The sequence below is a fragment of the Elgaria multicarinata genome, chromosome 8 (assembly GCF_023053635.1).
Source record: "Elgaria multicarinata webbii isolate HBS135686 ecotype San Diego chromosome 8, rElgMul1.1.pri, whole genome shotgun sequence".
Taxonomy (NCBI): domain Eukaryota; kingdom Metazoa; phylum Chordata; class Lepidosauria; order Squamata; family Anguidae; genus Elgaria; species Elgaria multicarinata.
The window spans coordinates 76,140,030-76,166,413 of record NC_086178.1 but is presented as its reverse complement, the minus strand read 5'-3'; the positions used below and the strand labels follow the sequence as shown (position 1 = coordinate 76,166,413).

The 26,384-nt window shown below is 41.3% G+C and overlaps 1 protein-coding gene across 1 annotated transcript in view; it reads right to left on the bottom strand.

Annotated features, from left to right (window-relative positions):
• The window catches only part of MKI67 (marker of proliferation Ki-67), a 43,314-nt gene that overhangs the window by 5,292 nt on the left and 11,638 nt on the right, over positions 1–26,384 (bottom strand). Inside the window, exons 6-13 of the mRNA XM_063133272.1 lie at positions 23,698–25,125; positions 22,897–23,138; positions 17,939–18,962; positions 17,480–17,592; positions 14,786–14,978; positions 13,241–13,363; positions 2,738–3,801; positions 1,339–1,408 (exon numbers count right to left, since the gene is read on the bottom strand). Of these exons, the coding sequence (XP_062989342.1) occupies positions 1,339–1,408; positions 2,738–3,801; positions 13,241–13,363; positions 14,786–14,978; positions 17,480–17,592; positions 17,939–18,962; positions 22,897–23,138; positions 23,698–25,125 (4,257 nt within the window). The remainder of the gene's footprint in view (positions 1–1,338; positions 1,409–2,737; positions 3,802–13,240; positions 13,364–14,785; positions 14,979–17,479; positions 17,593–17,938; positions 18,963–22,896; positions 23,139–23,697; positions 25,126–26,384) is intronic.

Genomic DNA, 26,384 nt, shown 5'->3' with positions numbered 1-26,384 from the left:
TATGAGTAGAAAAGGTAAGAAATAAAAAACGTTGACGGGCATGTTCTAGGTAGTTTCATAATTTTAGTTTGGAGAAACATTTGTATCGTATATGAAATTACCATTCCTATCACAATAGATTACAACATCCACTAATTGCAAATAATTCCATTTTACATGCTCTCCAAAAAGTTCATGTTCCAGAATCTTCTAACTATAAATACGTAGAGCTGTGTAACAGTTACTTATTTATTTCATTAAAACTATTTTTAAGCCATCCTTCATTTCCACAAATATCAGGGTGGAATACAATCAGCATGACTAAAACCAATCTTACTGAAATTAAAACAAAACAATAAAAAAATCTACAATTGGAAAAAATTCCTCTAGATGAATAAATTACAGAGCAATTACTTCATTTAGTTATAGGTAATATCCAGCCAAGCACTTTTAGCTCTACTGACATAAACAGGCCTTAAAAATAATTATTTTATTTTATTGATTTATTTATTAGATTTCTATACTGCCCAATAGCCGGAGCTCTCTGGGGGTTCACAAAAATTGAAAACATTCAAAGTATTAAACAACAGTATAATTATGTATATTATGGCTAGATTGTTCCCACTCTTCGTTCCTAGATATTATTCCATAGTGAAATACATTTCTGTCTTCCTCAAGAGAAAAGAGACATTCAAACCACACTAAAAGTTGTGGTTCCTAGACAACTGAAGTGAGAGATTCGTGAAGTCTTATGCTAACAACTTATATAACATTCACATTTTACAAAGGCTGATAGATCAGCTCTGTCTTGTGTATTCACGTTAACGTTTGCACAGAAGCCTCACACTCACAATCCTATATACATAATCAGTTTCTACACAGCACAAATATAAATCATACAAGTCAGCCACATACCTATGTAAACATTAGACCCTATGTGTGCTTCAAGTATGAAACAAGTGGCACCAGTGAAATCAGGATTCCCCATGTTGATCATCACTTCCCCTTATGTTTTAGGGCACAAATATATTACAAGATGTACAACAGGAATATGGATTTTTGTGCCCACATCATTTTGATTTTGTATCCCATAATCTCTGCATGTTACATGGGCAAGCAGAGTATTGGGTCAGACAGTATATGTATGTGTGTGGCTAATAGGTCTTTAAATTTACTGAAGAACCAAAAGTAACAGCTTTATCTTTTCCCCCTAACTTTATTCTGATCTTCTAAATAATACCAGCTTTTAAGCAGAAAGTTCTAAAGCTACTATGAAAATTGCAACCTACTATTTTAGTTATCCTCCTTTTGAAAACACAATCTAGATCAAATATTTTACTAAATAATATTGACACATACCAAGTTCATTTCTGGAATTCATACAAGATTCATTATCTTCCTCCAAATTCACAAATTGTGGTGATTCATCCTAGAAATATTGCATAGTTATTAGGATACCTGACATGAAAAAACTTTAGGCTCATAAAAATGTTCTAGTTCAATATAAGAGTCCAAATAGCATTGGTAGATGGGTGTAGAACTTCCTTGAAAACACAAGTGCTCCTTCTAACATCGTAGTTAGCCTGCTCGAGATTTGAGATCTGTGGGAGGAGCCCTCCTCTGCATCCCACAACGCGAGACATACATTATGGTGAGACACGGAAGAGGGCTTTCTCTGCTGTGGCAACCCGCTTGTGTAATACCCTCCCCTTGGAGGCCCAACTGGAGCCGACACTGGCTTCATTTTGGCACCAAGTTAAAACATGAGTTTCTCTCAAAGCCTTTAAGAGCTAAATTCCCCATGGTTACACATAGTTTTAATTGATTTAAATTGTTTTATTACTTTTTAAAAAATTCTACCAGTTTTAATTTGTGAACGATTTAATACATTTTTAGCTGTATAAATTATTTGTTTATATTGTTCTGATTGTATCTGTACGCCGTCCTGAGATCCCAGCAATAATAGGACAGAATACAAATGTTTTAATAAATAAATAAAATAATAAGTGATTTGTAAAATTGGTAGTGGCAGTCCAGATTTAAGCCTGTGTGTTAGCTGTCTATCCTAAGAAGTAGTTGATTACACAACAAAGAGATCCCATAAAGCTTAACATGCTAAATAATAAAGTGCAAAAAAATCTGCAGTATAACAAAAGAGATGAAAAATAGATAGCATTGCTACTTTAATTACTGCATATATTTCTGGTCATTATCGTTAAGACTGACACAGGTAAAAGGCATAAAAATAACATAGATATGGAAAAGAAAGGGACAACAGTCCTTTAATTTCAGACAAATGGAAAAGATGATGCTTTCATCTTTAGCCAATATAGAACTGAGTAAGCTGTAGAAATGTCGAAATATAAAACATTACTGGTAGAAGTAATAGTAATAACACTAGGCACACTTTCTTCCTGCTAACAGGGAATATTTCAATTATGTTTGTTCCCAGCATTTAAAATGTTGTGTTTAGCAACTAAGAAACCAAAATTATTCTAATTCCTGCTCAGACAAGACTAGTCTAGCAGTTAAAGTACCCCCTTCCACAAGGTCAGATCTCATCTTCCAAGTTCAAAGGAGAGACTGGCCACAATAGTCTGCATACTTAGATTAGATAGAATTTTGTGCTATAGAAGTTTTCTCAAAATCTTATTTTGTAAGAGAAAATGCCATATTAATGTCCTCTTTCACTGAAATAATGAGTGGAATTCTATTTTTTAAAAAATAATAATCAAATATTTAATATATAGGAACCTACCTTATGTTCATCAGCAGTATCCAACATTTCTTTGATACCTGTATAATCAATTTCAGGACTTAAATAGTTCGGCTTAGGTTCAGTCATAAACTTCTGCAATCCTAAGTAGTCATCAACTGGCATAAACTTCTGCTTTGGTGTCTTCAGTAGTCGACTAATGCCAACCATATCTTCCACGGGTTCAAATTTTTGTTTTGGTGTCCTCAACCGCCTTTGAATTCCTTCTATATCTTCCACTAGCTTCACTCTTTCCTTAGGTTCTTTGATATTATTAATATCAATATCTCCCATAGGTTCCATTCTATGTTTCTCTCTTCTCTCGGTAACACTTCCCATCAGTTCCTCTAATTCTTCTGGAGAATTCAAAAATTTGGAGCAGACAGTATCAGCTACAACAGATTCCAGTTTTTGCTTAGGTGTTTTCAAGAGTGATTTTACACCTGAAAGTGCTTCAACAGGCTCAGGTTTTTGCTTAGGTGTTTTCAAGAGCCTCTTGATCTCTGAAAGCACCTCAACAGGCTCAGGTTTTTGCTTAGGTGTTCTCAAGAGCCTCTTGATCCCTGAAAGCACCTCAACAGGCTCAGGTTTTTGCTTGGGTGTTCTGAAGAGCCTCTTGATCCCTGAAACCACCTCGACGGGTGCAGGTTCTTGCTTGGGTGTTCTCAAGAGCCTCCTGATCCCTGAAAGCACCTCAATGGACTCAATGTTTTGCTTAGGTGTTCTCAAGCGCCGCTTCACCCCAGAAAATGCCTCAATTGGCTCCGGTTTTTGCTTGGGTGTCCTCAATAGCCGCTTGACCCCTGAAAGCGCTGTGACGGGCTCTAACGTTTGTTTGGGAGTTTTATTTTGCTCTACTTCTACTGTTGTTTCATTTTCTGTTACCAGTGAGCTATTTTGCCTTACAATTTCTTCTAATACAGTATTTGCTCCTCTGGGAGTCATCTGTAGGTCATCTTGCTCAAGAGTGGAAACTTGAGACACTTCTTTCAAGATGGGGGATATTATATCTTGATTGTAAAGTATTTGTTGGGTTGATATGTTGACAGATGATGTAGATATCATTCCTGTTACAGATATAAAAATGAAATATTCTTGAATGCAGAAAAGGAGGTATGGCTTATTAATTAAAAAAGGAAGAGGCTCTACCCATCAGAATAGACAACAGCTGGCTAGATGGATTAGTATTGTGACAACATCTTTAAGGCATCTTTAATTGTTAGGGGATTGTTTGTATTCATTCCTTATTTTTGTATCACTTTAAATAAAAAAGGGGGGAATCTTTAAGGCACAATAAGGTAACATCTTTAAAGAAGAGCTGTGAATTAAAGTCCCTAGTCCAGATCTTGCCTCTGCAATGAACAAGTGGCCTTCAGCAAGCTAACCTCCCTTAACCTCAGGCCCGCATTTGCAGAATGGGGATCATAATACTCTCCTACCTTTCAGAAGTATATTAAAGACAGTAGAGCAAGATAACGTGTATCAAGCATTGAAAACGTAAGTGGTAAAAGTCAGAGATTATTCTGTGAACAAATTTTTTAGTATCTAACATACAGCTCCTAATGCACATTTGCATTAAATTTTATTGATATCAATGTTTTACTATGTTTTTATTTGATTATATTCTTAACTGGTTGGCTTCAGAAAGGCAGTATAGAAATACAATAAATACATTTAGTTACTTAATAAATTACTTATTTAAGGAATATCTATCAACTGTGATTATGGCACCTTTAAGACAGCCTACTGCCCTGCCCACCTCCCAGTTTCGTTGATTGCAGAGTGGAGCCAACTGCCAAGGTTCTCTCCAGCCAATTGGCAGAAGAGCGCTGTCTCCAAGCCTGTTGAGACCTTGAGGCTTGAAAGGCATAAGAACTGCCCTGCCACAAGGTGGCAGGCCACCCTGGTTAGGGCGACCCTTTGCCCCTTCAGGATGCCGTGAGGGTGATTCTGTTTCTCTCTCCTCCCCGGGCTGTCAACTTGCTGCTTGTTTAATCATTACCTCGGTTGTCTGAGAAGTTTCCCTGAGTGAGAGCAGGGATCTCATGGGAATTGATGTAATTACTTGTGTCCTCCCCACCCTGTGTGAGAGACAGAGGTTGGGGGCTTTACCTATTATAGCTGCTTCATCTGCCCAGAGTAAGAGGCTGCAGTACTTGAAGCAGGAGGCTCCCCTTTGTGAGAGTCAGGGTGGCCACACATCAGGTAGTAGTAGAATTAGCAGTTACTAAGGGAGGGAGATTGTGGGGGGGGGGGAGGAGGGAAAGCACTTTATCGCTTAGTTGGTAGCAGCCTGATGTCCATCTGTGACCAGTGGCTGGTTACCACAAGTGAGAAATGTGACTGTGTTGTTTGTATGGCTGAGTGTGGGTTTGAGTGGTGAGTGAGTGCATAGGTGGTATAGGTAAAGATGTTCTTGGGAAGCCGTGATGCAGGGACACATGGAGGGGGAGCCACTATTTCAGTGATTTGGGGCAGAAGGAGATATGGCAGGAGGAAGGGGTTGCAACATCAGTGCAGAACGGGTTTCAGGTGTCTTCACACTGTTCCCCTTCTACCCTCCTCCTCTAGCTCTCATGTACCTGGTAGCTCATCCACTGAGCCCTCCTTCCTTGCGGTGCTGCTCTTTAATGCCAGGTCAGTCCTCAATAAGACCTTTCTTATTCATGATTTAATCCTGGATGAGTGGGCTGACCTGGCGTGCATTACTGAGACTTGGGTGGGTGAGCTGGGTGGGGTTGATCTGACTCAGCTTTGCCCATCTGGGTACTCAGTGCAGCACCAACATAGATTGGAGGGATGGGGTGGGGGAGTCGCCATGTTTCATAGATCTTCCATCTCTATCACCAGGAAACCACTCCATCTTGGAGCAGGCCTTGAGGGTTTGCACCTGGTGTTGGGACAGAGAGACAGATTGGGGATGCTGCTGGTGTACCACCCACCCTGCTGCCCAGCATCCTCCCTATCAGAGCTGGCGGAGGCAGTCTTGAGTGTGGTGTTGGAGGAACCCAGGACAGTGGTTCTGGGCGACTTCAACTTTCATGCTGAGGCTGCCTCCGGAGCTCCAGCTCAAGACTTTATGGCCTCCATGACAACCATAGGGCTGTCTCAGTTTGTCATTGGCCCAACACATGAAGCAGGGTATACCCTTGATTTGGTTTTTGCTCCAAGCTGTGAGATGGGTAGTCTGAAGATTGGGGTTGGGGTCCAAGTAACCCCATTGTCATGGTCACCATTTCCTGGTGAGATTTGAACTCACGGCGTTACTACCCTCCTGCAAGGGTGAGGGACCCATTCGAATGGTCTGCCCCAGGAGACTGATGAAATCCAATGGATTTCTGAATGCTCTTGGGGATTTTCCAGTGGAGAGAGCTGGTGATCCAGCCGAGGCCCTAGCCTCACTGTGGAATGGTGAGATGTGGAGGGCCATCAACTTGATTGCACCTGAGTGCCCTCTCCAGTCCTGTAGAGCCCGCTTTGCTCCTTGGTATACTAAGGAGTTGCGGTCAATGAAACAGGCTGGACATCAGCTAGAGTGCAAATGGCGCAAGACTTGAAGCGAAGATGACCGAGCATGCTGTAGGGTGCGTAATTGTGCCTATTGTGTGGCAGTGCGGGCAGCAAAGAAGGCATATTTTGCTGCTTTCATCAAGTAGCCGTCCAGCAGAGCTCTTCCGGGTGGTCCGGGGACTGCTAACATCCACCCTAGCAAATGGGGCCCTGGCCCCATCGAGGACCCGTTGTGTCCTTTTTGCATCACACTTTGAGGACAAGATCACTTCTCTCTGCAGCGAGCTTGACGCTGTTGTTAGTGCAGCTCCAGTTGACGTGTCCTATGCCACCATCTGCCCGATTTTGTGGGATCAGTTCCAGTTATTGAAGCCTGATGATGTGGACAAGGTGCTTGCAGCAATGCGACCAACCACTTGCCCTCTCGATCCCTGTCCCTCCTGGCTTATAAAAGCAAACCAAGGGGGTTTGACTGGGTGGGTCCAGGGGGTGATAAATGCCTCCCTCCAGAAAGGGGTGGTCCCTGCTGTCCTTAAGGAGGCAGTAGTGTGACCATTCCTGAAGAAGCCCACCCTGGACCCGATAGTATTAGGCAACTACCGCCCAGTTGCAAACACCCCTTTTTTAGGGAAGGTACTTGAGAGGTTTGTGGCAAAGCAACTGCAGGCACTCTTGGAGGATACTAATTATCTAGATCCATTCCAGTCTGGGTTCCGATCTGGTTACGGGACTGAATCAGCCTTGGTCACCCTGATGGATGACCTTTATCGAGAGAGGGACAAGGGGAATGCAACCCCATTAATCCTGCTCGATCTCTCATTGGCTTTTGATACCATCAACCATGGTATCCTCCTGGATCGACTCCATGGGATGGGCATCGGAGGCACTGTGTTACAGTGGTTCCGGTCCTACCTACAGGGTCGTTTTCAGAAAGTAGCATTGGGTGACCGGTCCTCGGCCTCTTGGCAATTGAGCTATGGAGTGCCGCAGGGCAACATCTTGCCCCAAATGTTATTTAACATCTATATGAAGCTGTTGGGAGCGGTCATTAGGGGATTTGGAGCTAAATGCCATCAATACACTGATGACACGCAGCTCTAACTCCCTGTGACAACTGAATTAGGTGAGGCTGTTCAGGTCCTGGACCAGTGCCTAGACTCAGTAATGGGCTGGATGAGGGCCAATAAACTGAGACTGAATCCTGGCAAGATAGAAGCCCTGTGGGTGAGTGGTTCCCGAGTCTGGGAGACAGGCTCATTGCCTGTTCTGGATGGGGTTAAACTGCCTCTGAAAGAACAGGTTCGTAGTTTGGGGGTACTCTTAGACCCATTTCTGTCTCTGGAGGCTCAAGTAGCTGCCACGGCTCTGAGTGCCTTTTACCATCTTCGGTTGGTTCGCCAACTACGGCCCCTCCTGGACAGGGATAGCTTGGCCACAGTGGTACAGGCATTGGTAACCTCAAGATTGGATTACTGCAATGTGCTCTATGTGGGGCTGCCCTTGAAGCTGCTCTGGAAGCTGGAGCTAGTGCAGAATACTACAGCTCAGCTGTTGTCTGGAGCTGCCCCTTTCCAGCATGTAACTCCTCTGCTAAGGGAATTGCACTGGCTGCCTATTCACTACCGGGCCAGGTTTAAGGTTCTTGTACTTGTGTACAAAGCCCTAAACAACTTGGGACCAGGATACCTGAGAGAGCGCCCGGTCACTGAGGTCATCCGAGGGCCTGCTCCTGGTGGTTCCACCTAGATCCATCCTCCGATTGGAATCCACCAGGGGAAGAGCCTTCAGCGTGGTGGCGCCCCTCCTGTGGAATTCCCTGCCTCTGGAGGTCAGACAGGCTCCAACCTTGTACTCCTTTCGGCGCCTCCTGAAAACATCTTTACTCCAAGAAGCCTTTCTTTAACATGCAGCCTTGGATTTCTGTGTTGTTGTTGTTTTGCTTCTTTTTAAATTTTGTTTTAACTGTTTTATTCTGTTTTTATTTTCATTTTACCTTGTACACCGCTCCAAAATTTTCAATGGGGAGCAGTATATAAATATTCTAAATAAATAATAAATAAGACAGGATTCTTGAAACAATGGGTGTTATCCAGGATGCAAGTGGTGGCTCCCACCTGATAAAGCCATTCATGGAATGGAGAGTAGAGTGATTCACCATCTACAATTGGGGTACGGTCAAAAGAAGCTCTCACCAAATTCCTTTAGTCCTCAAGGGCAGAACAGCTTGCAGTGACATCTAAAATACTGGAACCTTGACAACATTCCTATTTTCTTAATTAGTCAGGAATACTAATCCTGACTCCCCTCCTGGTCTTTCGGACTAATCTAGAGGAAAGGCATAGGAGGACAACAACCCTGAACTCTTGGAGATATAAGGAACATAATTCCTGGTAGCCCTACTTGCCTCAACACATCTATGCACACTGGTCCCAAGCCTCACTATAGGGAAAACTAGTCTCCACCTGATGACTGGATAAACTTGGAAAGAGCTTGGAAAGATCTAGGATTCTCAAAACAGTTCCACTATCTGTTAAAATATTTGCGGGGTGGGCTGGACACAATATCCACTATGTGTTCCGCCTAGAAAGATACTATGCTGAATTATGTCCAGATTAAAATATTGCTTGCTTCTAAGTCTAATCCCTCCCTGCCAGTTGACACATGTCCTAACAGAGACATTTCAGTTGAGAAGACCCCGCACAACCCACAATGAAATAGTTCTAACTTAGTAACTTATCTTTTACACTTTTGCCCCTTGTCCTCTTCCATAAACTTGTAATAAGCAGGCACTGATTCTCACAAGTAGATGAGGATCTCTAAGCAACCAAGCTCAGCATTAGCTACTAATTGGGCAAAGAGATTAGTGAGGTTTGTTTTGTCCTTTGGCAATTGAACCTTTGGAAGACCTAGTACGGAAAGGAGCCCAACTGACCATCTGCCAGACTGCCAGCCAAAAGTTTGATATTTCTAGGAGCTAATATTGATCCAAAGGGAAGCTGGTAAGAAATAAATATGTATTATTATTATTGCATCATGAAGTGAGGCCACTCCCATTGCATAAAGTTTCCAAATTTCTGTGTCCCAGGCAGTTTCTTCTCTTTCATCAGTACTTGGACCTTATACTGCAATATCAACAAGAAATATTCAACTCCTTGCTAGGGAACACACAACTGGGCTTTCTTCCATGTCACTATTTCAGGAGAGAGATGCTGTTCCATCAAGGGTGGAACCTATTCCCCCACCCCCACTGAAGACCTTATAAGCAAAGCTGCAGCTTGGTAGTAACAGCTTCAAGGGAGAGCACTGTTTCAACCAGGGCAACTTTTTACTCATCTATTCTGTTCTATCCACCTTTCTGGAAAACATAAGGAGCTGCTCTTTTGGCAATTTTGTTGATGTGTTTTTGCTTCTAGACAGGAAGAAAGTGTGTTCGGGCTTCAGGGTTGCTTTTGAATATTTTTAAATAGTTGTAATAGTTCTGCTTTCAATGTGTATTTAGTGTATTGTTTGAATATTGTATTTGTATATTTTTTGTGTGCCACTTTAGGGGCCTTTTGGGTGAAAGACAGCTTAGAAATGAAGTGTAACATAACATAAAATGTCAGAGCTCTGCAACGGCTATTTCATCACTCCTCTGGAGAATATAGCCAAAGTACACTATCTCTTAAAGACATCTCTAGATTTTTAAACTCCTAAGGAAAGAGTCATGGCTCAAGTAATAAGAACATGTGCTTTGGATGAAGAAGTCCCAGGTAGAATCCCTGGCATTTCCAAATGGGTGTGGGAAGGGCTGTCTGCAGTCCAGGGGAGCTGCCAGGTTTGGCTTTCTATAAGACAGCCTCCTAGATGCCTGTTAGATCTCCTTGCCCATTTATAACAGAACATTATATAATTTTGTCTGTTTTATCACAAAACAAACTATTGTGGTAATCTTTGAAGGCCTATGTGATGATCTTGCAAAAAAATGGGCATGAAATAGGCCTTTGGGCTTCCATTTAATGGTTCCCCCCTTTCATTTTAAGTCTTGCAAACCTAGGTAGACTGTGCAAAGATTTACTTTGTCTTTCAGCCTGCCATCTTGAACTTCCCAACTTAAATTATAGTTTATTACTTAGCAGGGGTCTCAGGCAGTCATTCTATACTGCCCTTAGCTCTCCAATTTAAATGCTAATTTCTGTTGCCAGTCATAATTGAGGAGACTTGGCTGATAATCTTTGATCTGCCTTGCCATCCTCCAGCAATAATGATTGGTTCATATCCCAAGGGTGGGTGGACAATTTTGCCCAATTGTGATGTTTAAAATTTAAACAGGGGGCAGGCCTAGAGGACATTTCTCTTTTTTAAATTCATTCTCCCTCCTGTCTTATTGGACAATATGACTGAGCTATATAGTTTGGCAGTATGGGGCAAACTCCATGTTTGAAATGACCTGTAACCACTAGGTAGTTCTATCCAAACAGTCTGTCAGCTTTGCTTAGCTATTTTTATCTTTCTATCTGCTTCTTCTCTACAATATCATTTTTTTAAAAAAACCAAGGAGTCTTCTTAAGACAGACTCTTTGTAAGAGGTACAAGCAAAAGGGACCCAGAACTTAACTGTGGCAAACAGGGCAGCCCCAAACATTAAAACAGTTATTTCCCAGTTTCCATATTTTTTGTGGGGTTTTGAAACACTGGAGGTGGCAGCTGTCTCAACAATGCTGGTAAATGAATTAAAATGCTGTGTGGACTTTTACCCCATACAAAGGGATTTGCGAGTTTAGAAGTTGTAAGAATAAGGTAGGAAAACACCTACAGCTTAGTTGAGAAATGGTGAAGTCACTTAGATGTTGCCAAGATCAGGAAGGACATATTCCTTCAAGCACAAATGAGCAATTAAAGTGATCAAGATCTTAGTAAAAACTTGAGGGGATGATACCTTTATTAAGGACTTGGCATATTAATAATGCCTATTGCAAGAGAGCCTCAGGAAATGACAATAGTGTGGACTAATGGACACAAGGAGGTTTAGGGCAGAGTACCACCAGGCACAATTGTCTTTTTGTCTCACTTGGATGGTGTACGAGTGGATCAGTGAGAAGAGGAATAGCCTAATCTAGATTTGGAGGATTGCCACTTAAAATTCGTTAGAATTCCTTCAGTTTTATTGAAAGGGAAAAAGTGTGAACTGTTATAAAACATTTCTTTCTTAACAGAAAGTTGGAAGAGTGCAACCACTAAGAAGCCCTAGCTCCCTTTACAAACTGAATTGAATCAAGGGAGGAGTCAGCAAGCAAAGCTGAAAACGAAGATCCTTTCCTTAATTCATCCTTCACAGTCTTGAGTTCAGAAGAATGCGCTGGGTTGTCAGCTCATATACAGTATGAAGTAATCTAGCAGAAAATTGTTAATTGAGGTTTCTCTAGTCTACTGCCGATGCCTAAAAGCTTTGGCAGTTTCCCTTTTTTTTGAGGAACTGCAGGAACAACAGAGGAGTACTTTGTACACCACCCAAGCAACGACTTTTCAATCCAGATAAGTAGGCCTAGAGAACAGATCCTGATAATGTGCAGATGGACAAAGAGCCCCAAATGGTGGACACTGAGAACAGATTAATCTCTCCTGTCCTAGACAGCATTGCTGCCAATTTCTGGTGTTTGTCCAATTTGTTCCCTGGCACTAAGGGTGAGGTAGGATCTTGAAATTGCTTGTCACTATCAAGAATATTGTCTCTGCTACTAGTGGGTGTGGGAAGAGGAGAAAAGGAATATCAAGATTGGAAAAAGGGAAAGCCATTTTTTTAAAAAATAAAATAAATATCAATCATACTTAGAACTTTTAAAGCTCCTGCTCTAGTTCCTGACATAAAACACAAAAGGTTTTATGTACCGTATTTCTTCGATTGTAAGACAAACCCTAATTTCAGTACCACCAACAGAAAAAAAGCTTTGATTCTAAGAAATAATAAACGCACCCACGATTCTAAGATGCACCCTGTTTTTAGAGATGTTTATATGAGGGGAGGGTAAGTGCGTCTTAGAATCGAAGAAAAGTGCATCTTAGAATCAAAGAAATATGGTATTAAACAATCTATTACCAATCTATCTACTACCAATCTATTTTTGGGTGCAATTCAAGTTGCTGATCATAATCTTTAAACCCTAAATTATCAATAAAAGCCCCTTACACAACTGCCCAACAAGAGAGACTTTCTTTCTTCCTCCAAATCTTTTCACTAGTTACCACATTGTGGAAAAACCTTTACAACAATCCTGGGAAACATTTTAGGGGCTGGAGTCTCTGTGACCCCTCCTGCAGGCTGAGAGATATCAGGAGTTGGGTTTTGTTCATAACTTCAGGGACAGAGTCCTGCCCCAATGTCATTGGGTCCCTGGCTAAAATAGGGCTTCTCCAGCCAGCTCCTCAGCTGGGGAGTCAGCTTCACTCTGCATGGGCTTGTCCCAACAAGAGAAAGCCTACATAGAGCCTACTGAGACATCAGCTTTGCTCCTTTACATTCTCTATGCAGTGAACAAAGGGGAGAAACAAAGCAGCTTGAATAGCTGTTTGAGCCCAGACCCTAGGTCTCAGCTGGTGCCTTAAAATGCTGGCTGTGTGTGCACAAGAGCATCACTCCTCCTTCATTGCGGAAGGTGAAAGGGAAGCAAAATAGATTCTGCCAGCGACTTGAAGCACTTGCTGAGTGTACAGCAAGCTTCATTCCAGCACCTTCCCCATGTGAAGAAAGGGCAAAGCGATCAAGCTGCAGCACTGAGGCCAGGGCTTAGTGGCTTTCATGCTCCCTTTCCCTTCTGAGGGATTTCATCTAAGGCACCGTGGGCTGGAGTGGCCGGTTGGATGGGCCAACCTGGTTGGCCAAGTTTGGTTCATGAGCTGGAGTTTCTTCATATCGGCTATACAAGTACTAGTTTCTCTGATTTTCATATGGTGCTACTTCAGATAAATCAGGTAATCACATGATACAGATCACTAGAGGTTTATACAAATTATATGTACCGGATTCTTCTGGAGTGTGTATTTTTGAGATAACATCTGGTGCTGGCATCTTCGTCTTTTGAATAGAAGGCAGAGAACTTTTCTGATTTCCATTCAGTGGAGTGTTGAACATCTCAGCCATCCCTGCAAATAATATTTAAAGTTCAGATAATACCTATTTACTTTGTGTGCAGTTGAGAGCAAGGGAAATTCAGCTATAAAGAATTAATTCTTTAATTGACTGCTCCCCAGAAGAACAACATCATAACAAGATTTTCAAGCTTTAATGCTCATGGCAATTTACAGCCACAGAATCTAAATACATCATCTATCAGGCTGAAAAACCTGTAAGAGCTCTTGATGGTGATGTACCAAATCCTCCTCACAGTTATTAATGATTCATTTACATGCTACAGATGACTGGACAAGGAAGTAAGGACAACCCCTAAAGACATATTCAATTTAAATTACTTGTACTGGAATCCTACACAGCTATAATACATCCACTAGCCACCATGCTACAGGAGAACATCTGTGCTTCCACCAAAACCTGCTTGTGGTAAGCTACCTTTTTTCCTTCCTATTTTGGGCACAGTCAATGGATTAGGAAAATGAAATACCAAGTTGGTGAACTCTAGAATGAACGAGTACATCGAGATTTTAACACAATAAACACACTCATTTTGTTTCAGGGGAACTTTAAACTGGTAATGGAGAGAACAACTGGCTATTATTTAGTCATGATAAATATATCAACTTGATAGTATTACACTTGATTTAGGCATTGATCTACCTTTTAAACAATATCATAGCGCCATCTGTTGGCAAAGTCAGGAGCTGGTAAGTTGGCAATGATAAATCTCAAGCCTTGTTTTATTCTCACACTTTCCTGTAAGCAATATGTTGAAACACTACAAACTAGATTTTATCTTATTCGACTAACCTGGGATAAATATAGGTCTGAAAACATCTGAGCGCCCAGAAAAGTATTTTACATTGCAACAGTTATAGAACGTATAAAGAAGTGATGTGGCAATCAATGTATTGGATAGACGGAAGATGCTTCCTATTTCCTGGTTTTCTAGTTATACACATAATGAGCAGCCACCATATCGAATATTCAAGCCACCGTGTGTGTGTCCGGGGGGGCAGGGGGAACAGGACGACACACACATGCAAACCCAGTGAGAGTGGTTTATTATGGTGGTTGACAAGCCACCCAGAACCCATGGGCTGTTTTAGGATTGTAGTTGGCTTGTTAACCACCCAACAACCAATTGTATTTTATATTATGGTTTTATACTGTTGTTTTATACTTGAATTGTCTTAATTTTGTAAACCGCCCAGAGAGCTTCGGCTATTGGGCGGTATAGAAATGCAATAAATAAACAAACAACCCACCCTTGCTAAGTTTGCACGTAATAACAAGCTACAGCGTTCCTGCCACTCTTGTTCTAAAATATTTAATGATAAAGTTTCATGAATAGTCCTACAAATTGCCATAAGTCACTAGTGCAGTCATACCATTGTATTTGAAAAAAAAATCATTTCATCAAAGTAATCTACCTGTAAAACTTTCATTTAAGTCACAATGTTGCTTCAAAGAATAGTTGAACATAACTTTAGGGACTTGTGCAGCTGCATTCATAATGCTGGTATGAGCTTTTCCAATCACAATTGGAGCTGGAGAATTTGCATGGCCTGTAGTAAAGTGACCCTTGACTTTTCTTGTTGGTGTTTTTAATGAGGAAACATTGTTCTGGAAAACAGAATATAAAAGAAAATGTTTGCTTTCTGATCAAAAACTCAACTGAACTCTGATATTCATGAAAACTTCTAGTGTTGACAGGGGATTTCCTATTTATTTCAAAGTTGGGAACAGCCCTGCATGCAGAACACCAGCACCTAGCACCCATTGCCGATGACCACCCTAGGCCCCTCTTCTTTATAAGTGTTTGTTTTAAACAACAACAACAACTCCCCACCACACACACACACACACACCTGGGCACTACTATACCATTGTGCCAACTAACATATCCATAAACCAGGAAACCTTTTACCTGAGTTTCACAGTTTTAAACTTTTTGTTGCTCAGTACCAGCAAACATTGAGCTATCATCTTGGTGGCTCTTTGACCACCATCATGTTTCCCCCACAATATACTGATATTTTCCAGTGCACTGTTTGGAAACCACTGCCAAGGTAAGGGCCCTGTTTTTGTTGCTTCTGCCTGTGCTATTTATTTATCTACAGTGGGCCTGTTCAGATGACACTTCAGGCTCTGCGGTTAGCGAAACTATGGTTCTCTTTGGTTAGCACTAACCACAAGCCGTGCTGCTGCACACAACACTTTAAGCCATGGTTAGAGCCGCTAAACCTGCTGCAGACAGTCCGACTGTGGTTAGTGAGTAAGCAGGGTTTAGCAAAATCCATCACGCAAGACACCTTAAACACTGCTGCTTAACCCAAAGCAGGTTTTAAGGTGTGTGTTTTAAACTGGCCTCAAATTTTCATCCCAGTCCTCAGCCAAAAGGCTCCCAGAGAAGCTTACAATCAATAAACAAGACAGTCTATGTCTGCAGGCTTAAAACCTAAAGATGCTGTGCACATGAAAAAAGACATGGGGAGAGAAAAGGGGGGAAGTAGTCTTTTAGGAGGTCTTGTGTAATGTCCTGCCTCCCCTCTCATCTTCTTCCGAACAGCCTTGTCAGAATGGCTGCTAGTACTGGCAGCAGTTGAGGGAGCAGGAGTTGGGCACTATCCATTATCAACTCAGGACCTTAGCCAACAATTACTTAAATACTATTGAGACAAGACTGAGAAAGACATTATTACTTGGAAAAGTTTGTGACCAATCACATTTTGAATGATTACAGAATAAAATTCATTCCATTGGAGTTTATTCTTAACATCACTCTATTTTAAAAAAGCATTAACATACCTTAGCTCAACACCAGGAAAAATACTTGAAAGGTTGCTTAGTATTGTTATACTCATATTACAGAACAAGGTCAATGGTTTCAAGGCTGAGCTGATGTTTGTACTGAAATTTCTTAGTTCATTTTTCATACTTTAAACCACTATACTACACAAACAGCATGCATTCAAAAGGATTTAACTTTTGTGTTAGCATAAATATAGAAAAGGTGGCTTTATTGCTAAAGTAATCAAGTAATCAATTAATAACCTGGAGGTATTTCAGAAAAAGTGGAAAGCCGTGACATTTAAAAAGTGAGCAGGGAAGCACTGGAAAACATTAGTTCTCAACTTTCAGCTGTATCCATCTCTTTGTGTGCTATGGAAGCCATAAGACTTATGTGTAGCTTCTGGCCCCTTCACTCTCTGCAAGAAGCCAATGCAAGCTGAGGAGTGCAGGCATTTCAGAATTGCCTACCCTTGTACTTCCAGGAGAGTGATCATTAAGGATCTGTTTGACAGCACATTTTGTTTTTACAAATCATCAAGCCTGCTTTGCTTAATCTACAAGTTTTTAAGCAGCAAACATGGCTTTTTAACATTATTTTATTTTTGACTGTTGCCTGGTATGTGGGCAAAACATGGTTACATTCCACACATGTAATGTTCTCTGGATCTGCCCACTTGGCTTGCATCCTGCATACAGAAGTGACCACTATTCATTCTACCCTTTTCTCACTCCTAAAAAAGCCATAAATACTTATCAAAATTAGCACAATCCATTGATCCATTCCCCCTACCCCTACAGCCCCATTTCTAATCGTCTTTACAAACCAATGTGCTTCACATTCCTATCTCTGGCATATTCTGTCATAGCAAATCAGACTGGTTCCATTTTCCAAAAGAAGAGCACATCAATAGAACACATCTTCATAAGCATATATTCCTACATACTGGGGGATAGCAATCTGGACTTGCAAACTCTGAACCTTTGGAATTCCACACTGAAGTCAATGTGTGGTGAATCTGAGATTAAGATAAGGGCTTCTTCTTAACATATAAAGCTGAGTTGTACAAAGTAGAATTATTAGTCTATCTAACCCTGTACCATATACTCGTACTGGCAGAGGTTTTCCAAGATCAAGCAATAGGTAGCCCTGCTATCTGGAAATATCAGGGATTAAAATTGGGACCTCATGCATACAGAGCATCGATTCAACCAACAAACTGCATGCACTTTCCACCACTGGTTACAATAGATTTCAGACTCTGCAATCTCAATTGTTGAAAAGGAGAATGTTAGAGCTATTTTCTGAATGTAGGCCATGGTTTGAGACATACCTTTGATGGTTTTGCAGGTATCTTCTTGGTTGATCTTTTAAGGCCACGTTTTGTAGTTCTTAGCTGTGATTTTGGAACACCCTGCTTCACTACCTCTGCCCAAGACTTTGCAACTGTAATGACAATTGTCCAAGACAATTCATTTTAGTTGGTTCTATGCTTAAATAGTTGTTATGCAATCATGTATCACCAGATTTGTAGAATAAGATGACGCCACAATACAATTTTTGTACCAAACACTATAAATTTAGAATTATTCAGTGGCTTTTTTCATACAATTGAAAGCATCTGTATATATCCCTGTACCCTTGCAGAGACTTTGCAAAAAAAAAAAAAAAAAGCAAGAGGCATCCCTGCTACCTGGAAATATCAGGGATTACAACTTGGGACTTCATGTATACAGAGCATCAATTCTTCTTCCAGAAACATAGGAAGATACTAACAAAAACAATAACTAACCTAACAAGTTGGCTTCAGATGCACCACTTCGTCTTTTGGAATGAATGGCATCCATAGCACCACTTCTCCTGTGCAAAGAACTTCTCCTTGGACCAAATTGTTTGCTTCTCCTTATTGACCAAGGTGGTTTGCATTGTTGCTCAATAGGTTCAAGTGTTTTTATGGTGAGCTCTTTATTTATATGTAACTGTGTGGTAATAGCATCCTGCTCTCCTGAAAAAGATGGGCTGATAACACGGGAAACCGAGAACCGTCCTCTGCTTTGGGGTATGTTACGAGAGATGCAGGCTGAGGGTGAGGCAGCCGGAGATTTGTGGGCCGGGGACGAGGCAACCAGAGCTGGAGACTGCCGAGCCGGGGGCGAGGCAGCCGGAGATTTGCGGGCCGTGGGCGAGGCATCCGGGGACCGGCGGGCCGTGGGCGAGGCAGCCGGAGACCGGCGGGCCGTGGGCGAGGCAGCCGGAGACCGGCGGGCCGTGGGCGAGGCAGCCGGAGACCGGCGGGCCGTGGGCGAGGCAGCCGGAGACCGGCGGGCCGTGGGCGAGGCAGCCGGACACCGGCGGGCCGTGGGCGAGGCAGCCGTGGACTGGCGAGCCGTGGGCGAGGCAGCCGTGGGCGAGGCAGGTGGGGACCGGCGGGCCGTGGGCGAGGCAGGTGGGGACCGGCGGGCCGTGGGCGTGGCAGCCGGAGACCTGCGGGCCGTGGGCGTGGCAGCCGGAGACCTGCGGGCCGTGGGCGTGGCAGCCGGAGACTTGCGGGCCGTGGGCGTGGCAGCCGGAGACTTGCGGGCCGTGGGCGTGGCAGCCGGAGACTTGCGGGCCGTGGGCGTGGCAGCCGGAGACTTGCGGGCCGTGGGCGTGGCAGCCGGAGACTTGCGGGCCGTGGGCGTGGCAGCCGGAGACTTGCGGGCCAGGGGCGTGGCAGCCGGAGACCTGCGGGCCACGGCAGCAGGAGAGTGGTGGGCCGGGGGTGTGGCAACTGTTTGGGGAAAAATACTCTTACGTTGCTCTCTTTCAGAAAACCCCTGTAGAAAAACAAAGAGTAATAATCCACAAAAACAGTTAAAACACAGAAGGACATCATTTCTGTTTTGTGTTCAGAAATACACCAATACCAATTTTTGAATATGGGAGAGCTCAAATGTGGTGCAGTGCAGAGAAATTTGGGATGAGGAGATTCAAATTTGAATATTTGTTGAACTGCTCAGGTTCTATCATCCTCACCCAACCTACCCTAATTTAATGAGTTTGTTGAAAGATAAAATTGGTTAACCTTATATATATATATTCTTACTTACAAGAAGAACAGAATAACTACATGATACATAAAAACAATGAATTTTCAGGCTTCAGGAGTTGTCCAGCAATTAAGTAGTTGTAATTGTTACACACACTAGTACTCTATTCAAGTTGTTGGGAAGGGAGATATAGTGACTGGAAGCATCCATACTTCTACATAAATCTTAATGCAAGAAGCCAGTAAAGTCTAGGTTATATTTGTGATGGAATCGCTCTGTTCGACTCAGCGATTCCCCGGCCGGAGAAGAGGGTCTGACTCAGCCAGCCCAGGCACACGCCCCTTCACTGCCACTTGTTAACCCTTTACAGTCTAGATTCTCAAGGAAACAACGCCACACTCCAGAGATCGGGACCAAACGCTTTTATTCTTCACATTACACACTTCTATAAGGGTCCACACATTTAGGTAAACATGTAAGAGGTTTGGGGGGGAAACACGGACAAAGGAATGACACACTTAGGACAGCAGGAACTAATACCTCACCCTTTACATGCTCAAGCCTAATAGAATTCGCACTCACTCTCACTTAACCACCCACCAGCCATAACTCTGGCAAGGTCCCTTGCCCAATTGTACCCAAACCTAGACTTAAAACATAACAAACATTTAACTCTGCGACTCAACCTCTTGTTGCTCACTCCGCCATCCACCCAGCCTGGATGCTCTAACTCACCATGCACATGCTGGACTCCTGACACCCACAGGAAAGAGACCGGACCCTTAGGTGCCTAGGCTTTTTATCCCTTTCTGGGACCCCCTTGTCACCAAACCCACCTTGACCAATAGAAACCCCAAAGCAACCGACACCTCTCCCGAAGGGAGGGGGGAATGCTCCCAGACATTGCACAGCTGCAACATGTTACTCTCCCCACCCACCTGGTACCAGCCCAGGGAGGCGTTATCAGATGCCAGGCGCTTCTCACCCAGCGCGGCCTTGGCATTTCACTTGCTACTCCCTTTTCAGACACAAAGAAACCCCTCTCCCTCTCCCTGGGATGAAGCAAAAGATGTTCTCTTAACGGAACCATGGGCTCAGCCCATGACAATATTATATTGGATGGCGTATTTCCAAAGATTTTGTTTCTTTGTTTGAGGGGGTGAGTGCTAAAGTTTGTACCTCACTAAAGAAGTCTAGACAGAAATCACACAGATCGATTTCCAGTTCATTGCCCTAGCCTTTCTACATTAAAAGCAGTTTGTTTCTTTTTAAAAAGGGCACATAAATAAGCAAGTAAACAGGAACATGGCAAGGGGAGTAATTCTCCAGATCACCCCCCCCATGGGTTTTTCAATTTCTTAAACTTTTTTTTTTTCAAAAAAGAAAACCCTGTTATGAATTTTTCCCAGTGAGAAATGAAATGCTCTTAAGCTTTTAAGATGAAATTATCTTTCCCTTTACTGCCTTCAAAATACTTCCTAACACCAATGTAAGACAATCTGTAGTTAATAATTGTAATCTCAAGTATATTATAGACATATAGCATTGTTAAATTCTCTTGCCTACTTCAGATTCCTTGCAAGAACAATTCCAGAAGAAGGAGGCAGTCAAAGAAAACCTCAAGGTAACTGCTCCAACTGGACTGTTCTCTCATCCACAAGGCCATCTACCACTAGAATCCAGATAATTTATTACAGGCTGATATTGTTTACTGTGGTTTTTAAACTCACATCTTGATATTATTTGCAAACTGCCTGGGGAGGATTTAAATCCCGAATGGTGGGATATAAATAACTGTAATAAACAAAAAACAAAAATACGAAAATGCAGAAAATCTTTTATTTATTAAATTTACTATATACCGCCCCATAGCCAAAGCTCTCTGGGCGGTTTACAAAAGTTAAAGAAAACTCTGTTATGAATTTTTAATTCTTGCAAACCCTGTTTTCTGGAGTCCATGGATCAGAACCTATTAATATTTCAAGAACTGTTCTAATTAAAGAAATGGTAGTATTTTATTTTATAAATGACTTGGGCATTGGTTTAATGTGACTAATTTGTTCACCTTTATTTATTTATTTATTTATTGCATTTTTATACTGCCCAATAGCCGAAGCTTCCTGGGCAGTTCACAGTACTTTAAGACTGCTTGTGATAATGGGCAGTATCATTGTGGTGTCATTCTGCAAACTCAAAGAGCACTAGCAGAGCTCTGCTGAACCTTTTTGTTGCACTAGTTACCCATGATGCCAGTGCAACCAGTGTGAAATAACTGCTGGTTACCAGGCTTTTTAAATTTCAGAAGTATAATTTCGGTGTGTAATTTTTATTAAACAATTGGAAGAAAGAAATCCTTGCTGATCTACTGCAAATTACCCAGAGATCTTCCAGTACATTACGATCTACCTTTTGCCACCACTGATGTGTGTGAAAACATAATTATTGCAATTCAGACTGCAACAAATGAGAATATGGAATCTGAATAATTCTGGATATTAAGTTAAAATTTATAACAACATGGAACTCCTCAACAGTGAGATAATGGGTAGTATTCAGCTGTGTCATTCTGTTAGTGTAAATGATGTTGTGCTAATGGAAGCTAGGTCCTGAACTATGTGAAAGAGAAGAATCCAACTAAAGCTACATTTGTACAAGCACGATTGCACATGTGGTTGTGCATTATTCTTGTACAACCCATTGTGCATAATTCTTGTGCAACCTTTTGCATGCAACTACCATAGTTGCACACAACACTTGTGTAACCTGTTGCGTAATCGGTTGTGCAAGAATTATGCGTAATGGATTGCAGAAGCATAATGCACAACCACATGCTCAATCGTGCTTGTACAAATGTAAATTTATTTTTGTGTGGAAGAACTGAGTTCCATTAAGTTCTGATACTCAAATCAAGTCCCTAGACTCAGAGTTTGTCAGTTTTAAGAGTATTTTATACTAGGCTTCGTTGGTGGATCTCAGAATTCAATTAAAAAAACAAAGTCGGTCCCACAAGTCTGAAGTTGGCTAACCCCTGATATACATTCACACTGTTGACTGTGGTAAAGAGAAGTTACAACTTTTTGTATTGTTTTGTCAGTTTCTACATGTAATAATTCCTTAAAAAGTAATAAATACATAAAGTTAAATAAATAATGCTGATAGTATAGAGCAGAGTTCACATAAAGATTTCAACCCTAGGTATGGTTTCTATTTTCAAGTTACTTTAATTTTTTCCCTGTAGTCCCAATGGGGAAAAGGTCATACTTAGGTACATTCTGGTGTAATATCTTGCTGCTCCATCTCTATCTAACAATGGGTATATTTGTATTGTGTAAATACAATCAATGCAGTCAATTTTTTCAGTTCCTTAAATATACCAAGCAGTTGTATTTTATGTGCTAGCCATGTTATACATGATGCATTTTACATTATTAAGTTTGGAACAGTTACACCTGATAAGAAATGCTTTAAGATTTCTGAAGTCTTACACATATAATTCTGTCTCAAAGACACTTCACCCATAAATTTACTGGATTACGATCGCATTGCCACATGGCATATTTATAAAGAAAATTTAGTTCAAAATCCAGCCTTCAATTCCATCAGGAAGAAGTCGTTTTAGGTAAACCAAAAACATATATATACACACAGATTAGAGCTGGAACAGTGCATGACAAGAACATTGATCTGTACACTCCAGATATTTCAGAACTAGGTTATTTACCTTGACTAGAGAATGTCTTAAACCTGAAGCTTTTTTCAGAACTGCTCGAGGAGAATTGCTAAATGGCAAGCTCAATCTTGCTGGAATTGCCCCTCTCTTCAGTGGCGAGTTTGGAGGTAAACGCTTATCAAACAGTTCAGGGCTCAGGTGACCACCAAACGACACTCTTTTTCTCTTTCCAGGCGGTTGATTTAATAAATCAAGTTCTCTACCTTTACGTTTTCGAGGTGATTTCTTAACTTCTACAAGAGAAGAGTAAAACATACCAAACTTAACATACCATCTTACAAAATTAATCAAAAAGTTGATTTTTTCAGACTAGAGTTATTTTAATATTAATAATTCTATGAAAAACTCTAATTGCTTTTTGACTAAACTTACAAAAAAGTAAATTATTCTGAATCCCAGCACCAATATTTTCCTCCAATCACAAAAGGATATATCCCTTATATAACAGTTCAAACAGTATTATTATTATTTCATTTCTATACCACCACATAGTCAAAGCTCTCTGGGCAGTTAACAATGAATAGTAGGCTGCTTTTGAGATGTGGTTTAGCCACGTTGAACAAATACTTTACTTGAGAGAAGAGATAGTTCTTCTGCAGTCTGTTGGAATCTTTTCAATGCACTACTACTTTAGGATTCAAACAACTTTAACAAATAGAGAGCAATCAATAGACTTAGAAAAATGTTACCTGAAATATGAAATATTGCAGATTTGTGGGGGAGGGAGACACCACATAAATTCCCCAAACAATTTCAAAATTATGGTCTTCAGCTTGTACAGGAAGTACTTACCTGACTTTCTCTTTACACTAAATGGGCTTGACACATTCATTTCTGAAACAGCCTCATTCTCAGCTGGCATTTGGCCACTGCTTGCATTATCACTTTCAGGTAAGTTGAAAGGTACTAGTATATTTTTCATGTAAATGTACTGCTCATGGTCATTTGTAGCTGATCCTTTGATCTTATCCTCCTGAGGCCAGTTTCCCCTGACATTTTCTTCAGGTAGCTGCTTAGACGTTCTTCTCCCTGTTCCAAAAGACTCTGTCTTCCCTGCTAGTATCTCCTCTATAAACGAACTTCCATCAGAGACGTCTTTGTTTTGTTTAATACTCCTTCTGGTACTTTTTCTGTTACTACCATGAAGTGAATTGGTAGTAATTCCAGAGTTTCCATCTTTTGTGATGCAATTTGCACAATTCTCATTTTTCATTTCTGCCAGAGTTTGTGTTGGTTCTGTGGCCAAAACTGTATTATTCCCTTTTAGTTTAGAACATTTATTCTCAATTAAGAAATCAGATTCATATTTCCCTGTATTATCATGCATTGAGGATTTCTCAATTTCAGCAGAGCCTTCTGCAGCGCTTGTCATTTCAATCAACGAATCTAGTTCAACCTGTAGCTTTCTAGACTTTGAAGAGCTTCTTCTGGCTGTTCTATAACATGGACTAGAATTTGCATGAAAACTCTCTCTGTTAGATTTTGGTATGGGCAAAACACTTCCAACAGATCCAAAAGTTTTGATTTCTACATCAGCAATTGGCCCTATTGCCTGTTCTACTGATCTTTTAGGATGCCTTGCTTTATCTATAGGGTCCAATGACACTATGCAACACGAATCAGGTAAGTGTTTTGCGCTTCGTCTATTTGTTCTGAAAACTGCATCATTACTAGAATTAATAACTTCAGATTTTTCCAATTCATTCTCTTCGGTATAATTATTTTGTAACTGATTTGTGACTTCATTTCCTAGTTTCTGTTTTGTAGCATAGCTTTGAAGACTTGAAAATGATTTTCTAGAGCTGTTCTCTTCAAAAGATGTTGGATTTGATACTGAACTGTTTATTACTTGATTTTTAATATCTCCAGAATGTTCCATTTCTTTCAAAATTACTGTCTCAGTTCTCTTAGTTTGGCCAGATGCAGAGCTTCTACATCGTGTCTGAGATGCAGCTTCCTGCAAGATATCATTACCATCTTTTCTGGGTGAGTATCTTCTTTGCACTATGCATGTCTCATTATTGACATCTTCCTCTGCACTTTTTGTACCACCTTCATGCTTCAATAATTCAAAAAGTTTGCTAAAAGGAGACATCTCATTTTTTCTTTCTGATTTGCGTATTTTATATGTAGATTCAGGTGTGCCATTTTGTCCAGTAATATGTTCTGGAGTTTTTATCTTCTCACTACCATTAGATTTGCTTTCCTGTTCAAGTTTGTCTATGAGAAGATACAAAAACACATGTTTTAAAACCAGTAAGTTATTAAAACTCATAGACATGTATACTTTTGTCATAGTCCTTACATTCCTTTAAGGAAAGGTGTTACTCAATTCCACACACAAAGTTCTGAACAGAAGGCAAATCTATTTTTGAGGCAATATTAATTATAATGAATCAGCAGCAGCAACAGCTGTTTTTAGGTTAGAAACCAAGATTAACAGAAAGGTCCTGAACAGACAGAATTCTACTCTTAAGTAAAGTTTGGTGAGTGTTATATAAGCAGGTGTCTGGTTAGTCACAGCAAAGCTTTGTTCATACATTCCTTCCACTATGAGGATACAAGTCCTTCCCTGCTTGCTCCTTCCACCATTCATGTTCTGAATTTCCAATAAAGCAGAAGAGGCTTGGGAAATTATCAGCGCCCAGCCTTTCAAGTAGCTGCCTAGCAGAACTCTTAGAGGTCGTTACTATCAGTTTCAGCTGATATGCCAGCTGCGCCTCTTCTTAGAGTTAGAAGACCTAAAGACGGTAGTGCACGCGCTGGTAACTTCAAGGCTCGACTTCTGCAATGCGCTCTACATAGGGCTACCTTTGTGCCTAATCCGGAAACTTCAACTAGTTCAAAATATGGCAGCCAGGCTGGTCACTGGTACACCTAGGGGTGACCACATTACACCAGTTTTAAAATCTCTTCACTGGCTGCCAATTACCAGGCAAAATATAAAGTGTTGGTTATCACCTTTAAAGCCCTACATGGTTTGGGTGCAGGCTAGCTGAGGGATCGCCTTCTCCCGTACAATCCACCCCACACACTCAGGTCCTCTGGGAAGAATTTACTCCAGTCAACAAAAACAAGGCTGACAACTATTACCCAGAGGACCTTTTCTTCTGCCGCTCCCAGATTATGGAATGACCTGCCGGGAGAGATTCGTCAATTTAACAGTCTTCTAGATTTTAAGAAAGCTATAAAGACTGATCTCTTCTGGCAGGCCTAGCCAGTTGAATTTTAAGATGCCTTTTAATACTGTGCTGCTTTTAATAATGTATTTGTTTTAAATGTTTTAATCAGTTATATGTATTTTATGGCATTTGCATTTGTGTTGTACCCTGCCTCAATCCAGAGGGAGAGGTGGGGAACAAATAAATTATTATTATTATTATTGCTAACTCCAGATGCAGCTCCATCAGAGCCCTGCTGTGATGCCATTTTTATCACACTTTGAGAGTAAGATTATCTGGGTCCGAAGCAATGTAGAT